This window comes from Phyllostomus discolor, chromosome 4 (genome assembly GCF_004126475.2).
Source record: "Phyllostomus discolor isolate MPI-MPIP mPhyDis1 chromosome 4, mPhyDis1.pri.v3, whole genome shotgun sequence".
Lineage (NCBI taxonomy): Eukaryota > Metazoa > Chordata > Mammalia > Chiroptera > Phyllostomidae > Phyllostomus > Phyllostomus discolor.
Window position 1 is genome coordinate 151268918 of NC_040906.2, and position 6000 is coordinate 151274917.

At 42.2% G+C, this 6000-nt stretch overlaps 1 protein-coding gene across 6 annotated transcripts in view; it reads right to left on the reverse strand.

Moving 5' to 3' along the window:
* Positions 1–5598, reverse strand: part of MDN1 (midasin AAA ATPase 1) — a 142257-nt gene extending 136659 nt beyond the window's left edge. For all 6 annotated transcript variants that reach the window (XM_036024465.1, XM_036024464.1, XM_036024461.1 and 3 more), the window contains exon 1: positions 5367–5598. In XM_036024465.1, coding sequence (XP_035880358.1) covers positions 5367–5468 — 102 coding nt within the window. In that variant the 5' untranslated portion in view covers positions 5469–5598. The remainder of the gene's footprint in view (positions 1–5366) is intronic.
* Between the last annotated feature and the right edge of the window lie 402 nt (positions 5599–6000).

The following is a 6000-nucleotide window of genomic DNA, read 5'->3' on the forward strand; positions in this document are numbered from 1 at the left end:
TTGAGGAAAGCATAAAGGAATGAATTCCTGGAAATAAATAAGGATATCCCTACAAAAGCTCTGGCTTCTAATAAATACACAAAACAGATCCAAAGTGCACAAACACGCTTTGACATGCAAGATGGAACAGACTACAAAATTCTAGTGCCTGGGCTCAAAATGTCCAGGATCATAACAGGGAAAACTGTCAAGTGTATACAGGGCTCATGGTGCTAGTACGTGTGTACAACCCTTGCTGCTGCCCAAAGCAACACACCCTCTGACCCAGCAAGTCTGACCCAACACGATAAATGTATCCTAAAGAGTTTCACACCTAATAGTTATTTATAAGAGTACAGCTGATCACAAATTAAATACCATATGCAAAAACATAATAATTTTTTCCAAAGTTGTCAATCTGGAAAGAGGTCACCTTACACCTGAGCTCTTACAAAGTCTCCCAAATTATTGGGCATTCTACCATTCTCCCATAAAAACACCTAATTTTGAACAAAGCACTGATGGAGAAAGGCTGTTATCGTGAAACAATTTCTATCAGTATCAGTTCTGTTGTTTACAGGGGCCCACACAAACAATTTCATAAACTTAAAGGCAAGTGAATTTAACAGACTTGGTCATCATATACAGAAGCATGACCTCACATTTTCAACTGCTGACTGTCCTTATAAGTAAGTCCTCTAAAAGTATCTTTTTAAAATACAAAAATAAAAGTAATATAATAAGTGGTTACAGTGTGAAGAAAAATACACATCATGTGCAAAATAAAAACAAATGTAACTGTCCTAGATATGTTATTCAAATGGACATTTATGAGCTAGGGAAAAACCTCCAGAGAAGACTATTATTATTATTATCATTACCATTATTATTAAATTCTCACCCAAGGATATGTTTACTGATTTTAGAGAAGAAAGGGAGAGAGAGAGGAGGGAAAGAGGAGGGAAAAGGGGAAAGGAGGACGGAGAGGAAAGAAGAGGGAAAAAGAAGGAGGGAGAGAGAGGAAAGGAGGGAGATACATCTATGTGAGACAGAAACATCAATCAGTTGCCTCCTGTATATGCACCAACCAGGGATTGAACCGACAACCTAGGATGTTCTCAGACAGATTCAAACCCACAACGTTTTGGTGTCCAGGACGGCGCTCCAACCAACTAAGCCACCTGGCCAAGGTGAGAGGACATTATTTAATAATCTTTTTCTTCAAAAGGAAATCTAGAAAACTGTGTTAGAGGAAATAGATATTTAACTTTTTAAAAGTCAACTTTGATTTTTATAATTTACATACAATAAAATGCACCCATTTATCAAGCTTTTAAAATATGCACACACTGTGTAATCAGCACAAGTATCAAACCCAAAGTTCCCCCATGTTCGTTTGCAGTCAACCCCCTCACCTAGACAACCAATGATTTGATTTTATGACCAGATTATATTTACCGTGGTTTTCAGAGTATAAGAGGCAGCCCCCCCATTTGAGAGGAATAATGGTTGTTAATGCTGTTGTTGAGTTCTGTTTACATTTACATTGATGAAATATTATGTTATTTATCTTATTAAATATTTTACCACATTTTTCGCTTCAAATTTTTTTCCTGTTTTCCTCCTCTAAAACCAAGGTGCATCTTACGGTCTGAAAATACGGTACCTATTCTAGAACTTTATATATATTGGTTCATAAAGTATATACTCTTTTCTGTCTAGCTTCTTTTGCTCAGTATAATGCTTTTGACAATCATCCATGTAGTTGTATGCCAAAAGGCTGTGGGTTCGATTCCTGATCAGGGCACATACCTAGGTTGTGGGTTCAAACCTGGCCAGGGCACATGCAAGGCAACTGATCAATGCTTCATCTCACATCAATGTTTCTCTCTCTCTCTCTCCTCCCTCTCTCTCTCTCTTTCCTTTCCTCTCTTTCCCTGTCTCTAAAATCAATAAAAAACATATCCTGGATAAGGATTAAAAAAAAGGTATGGGGGCTTCTTTTTTAAAAACAATGTTCCAAAAAATGGACTGTGGTCACAACTGCACATACTTGTGAACAAAGCAAAAATGAACTGAACACATAAGTAGATATGGTATGTGAAGTACATCTCAATAAAGCTGTTTTTAAAAATTACTATTATAGTTCACATGCACTGATTAGTTACCATGTGCCAGGCACATTGTAAGCTCTTCACATGCATTACATCTAGATCTCACAACAGTCTATTTACAACATTAATAATACCACTTTTATTAACAGTACTTACTAAAGTCTAGATATCTAATCCTCACAGCAGCCCATAAAGTAGGTATTATCCCCATCTTACAGATAAGAAAACTAAAAAATAAAGAAGGGGCTAACGTCACAAAGCTAGCAGCAGAATCAGGAATCCATGTCACAGAGACTGGCTCCAGAGTCCCTGCTTTTAACTTCTCCATGTAACTATTCGGCAGCTGCCATGTAGAATATATCAAGAAATTGAGACTTAGGGGTATTAAGTAAACTTTTCCCAAAAGTCGCCAAAAGCAATCCAAGAGAATGAACTTGATTTTCAGCCATATTTCAGTTCCAGTACTCAATGCATGCTAAACATTTTGCTCTTCCTGAACACAGACAAATGATCAAGGAGGTAAGGATGTGTGATATTGAGATTTATAATAAGAAATATATAGCCTCAGCAGGTGTGGCTCAGTGGATTGAGTGCCAGCCTGTCAACCAAAGGTTCGCCAGTTCAATTCCCAGTCAGGGCACATGCCTGGGTTGCAGACCAGGTCTCCAGTAAGGAGCACTCAAGAGGCAAGCACATATTGATGTTTCTCTCCCTCCCTTCCCATCTCTCTAAAAATGAATAAAAATATCTTTTTTAAAAAAAGAAATTTACATTTGGTCTTTGACCCCATCCCTGGCAGAGATCCTAAAACCTTGGAATTTCCTGTGATGGCATCAACAAAGGTGTCATCCCTTTTGTTAATGAAATTAATTTTGTAAAGTACCCAAGGATGGGGCTGGCTGAACCAACTATTTGATTAAAGGGCTGAAACTTTCAGTCCTACCCTCCTGACCTCTAGGGAGGCCAGAAGACTAGAAACAGTTCAACCACAAGAGCAAATGGGCTGGAAACTGAGTTCAATAACCACTGGCCAAAGATTTAATCAACCGTGCCTATGTAATGAAACCTCTACAAAAATCTAAAAGGACACAATCTGGAGGACCCCCACCAATACCTTGCCCTATGCATCTCTTCCATCTGGCAGTTTCTGAATTATATCCTTTTATAATAAACCTATTATCTACTTAACTGACAGCTGAAGGAGTGGGTAGTCAAAACTTCCAACATACAGGTGGTCAGCACAGGGACAACTTGGTCTTGCAATTATAGTCTAAAGCAGGGACAGAAAAGCAGTCTTGTAGGACTGAGCCCTTAACCTGTGGGATATGATGCTTTCTTCAGGTAGGAAGTGTTACACTTGGGTTAAATTGTAGGACACACAGCTGGTGCCTGAGAACTGCTTGGTGGTGTTTGGAAAACTCACCAATAATTGGAGTCAGAATTGTAGGATGGTCGTGGTAGTAGAAATGAAGATGAAGAAATAGATTCAATAGTGAGAAAGTACATCACAACTTGGCTACATGTGAAGGAAAAGAATGAAGTGTTGAGGACCCTAAATTCTCTATAATATAATGATATTACTGGATAGAGAAGGTGGTGTCACCAACCTACATGACGAACACAGAGGAGGCACAATCCTAAAAAATTCTTAACCCATATACAAAACTCAAATAAGAACCAATATTTCAAAAATCTTTACTTGCCAATGAAATCATTGTTTCCAAAAACTGGAGAAAAATGGAATGGCAATATAATCAACTCTTCTCTGAAATGGAAACAAACCTGAAAATATGTCTGAGGAGGTCAGAATTTGCAAAGAAAAATAGGCAAAGGGATCCAAATCTCCTTAATTCAACTGAACTTCCTAGTACCTTTTGAGCCCAAGTAGCATTACTATACAGTCTCAGACTCTATGCCAGTGGTTCTCACACCAGTGTCAGATTCTCTAAAACCTCATCTAGTAAAGGCTACAAACCATTTCCCCACCCTACTCCCAATACATCAACACCAATTTTGCACCCACATAGTGGTGTAGAATCATAAATTCCCTGTTGCTGGTCCATGATCCCTAGATTCAGAACTGCTGCTCTAAATTCTAAAGCCCATTTCTATTGTAGAAAAATACCTCTAGCAACAACAATACATAATTCAGGAGCCTGTCACAAGCTCAGCTCATTTAAATTGATAATGTCTTTCCTTACTCCAGCCCACCAAAAACCAGTTTTTTTTTCTGGAACTCCCTATTTGTGTGATTCCCTTCACTGAAGCTCATAGGTGAGAAAGCCCAGGGGTGTACTTTTCACTCCTTTTTCGTCTTCAACGTTTAATTTGTTGTTCTCCAAACAGAAATGCCTCGCATGTTAGTTCTCTGACGCTCCAGACCCAAAATACTGCCACAGCTTCATAAGCAATGGGTTATGCGTAGGCAGTGCATTTATGACTAAGTTCTAGATGCTGAAATCAGAAAAAAAATTCTATTTTGATGAAGCTCACAGATACTGGGCATCGGGAAGAAAATGCAAAATGGAAAGAAATGTGTGATAAGGGTCCAAAACTCAGGCTGGGCGGAGTGAGGGTCAACAAGAAAAGTCTCTAAAGAGGCGAAAGACCCACATCCCCCCACCACCACAACCACCAAAAATCTAATCTACCTCATAGTTACTATGGTTAGTACCATGCAGCCAGCACTCACTGTCTTGCTTTTTCCTTCAGTTGTTCTGTTTCTGAACAGTCTCCAAAAATAGATGTTAAATTCCCTGGGGGCAGAGACGCGGATTTACTTATCAGTCTCCATACAAAACCAGTCTGTGCCTTAGGCACAGCAGGAACACCACCAATACTTGTCAATGGGCCGAAAAGAGCAAAAAAAAAAAAGAGAGAGAAAAATCTTCACCCAAACGCACACAGGTGGCTGCAACGGGACACTAATGTAAAACACCTAGCAAAAGGGCAGACTTGCCACCTCAATTACAGAAAAACCATATTTCTTTCCGAAGGCCATGTCTGTCACACGGGGCCAGAGCGCTGCATGGGGGGTCAGCGGAGAAAGAACAAGAAGGCTCCCCCTAATTAATTAGTTAAAAGGTGCTTTCCTACCTCCTCAAACCCGCGCGGATACTTCCGCCACTGGCCAGCCCTCAGGACAGGGCCAGGGTGACAAACGCGGCTTCTCTCTCCCGGCAAAGCAGTGTGTCACCGCTCAGGGCCGCGGGGCACGCGCGAAGAGGGCGGACGGGGTCGACCAGGCGTTTTCCCTCTTGCTCCGGTTCTTACCTGCTTGGCCAAGAACCTGCCCAGCTCACTGCGGCTCTTCTCGTTCTTGGCAGCGATTAAACGCAGCGGCGCGGCACCCACTTCCAGCAAAAGATGCTCCATGACCGCGGGTCCTCCACCGCAGGCGCCACCAGCGTGCCCGGCTCCACGCTTGGAGCCCCGAAACCACCACAAACTACGCCCCCGAGGAAGAGCGGCCGGCGTAGCTCCTACAGCACAGGGAGTGCTGCAGCCCACGTGGGGAAGCACGCGGCGCTTCACGTCATCATCTCGCGACCACGACCGCCGAGGCAGAGCGACCCAACCCCGCATCCCGAAAGCAGAAACGTGTGACGTCACAGTGCGCCAGTTCCGGGAGGGATTTTCGAGGGAGAATTACTTATTTCACCCGGGTCCACTGCCTAGGGGTGGGAAGTCAGGAGGCCTCGCGTAGCAGCAGAACGAGACAGAACATTCCACCAGGATGGAGAAGAGCTGGAGACCCCAGGGGCGTGTAGTTTTCAGCCCATTGTACCTCTTTCAGCTCCAACACGCAAAAGATCTAATAGGAAGGGGAAGCAGATTCGTCCGTCCCGGACCCAACAATTCTTACCCTTGGAAATTCCACACAAGTGTATCAGTGACACCCTTTGCA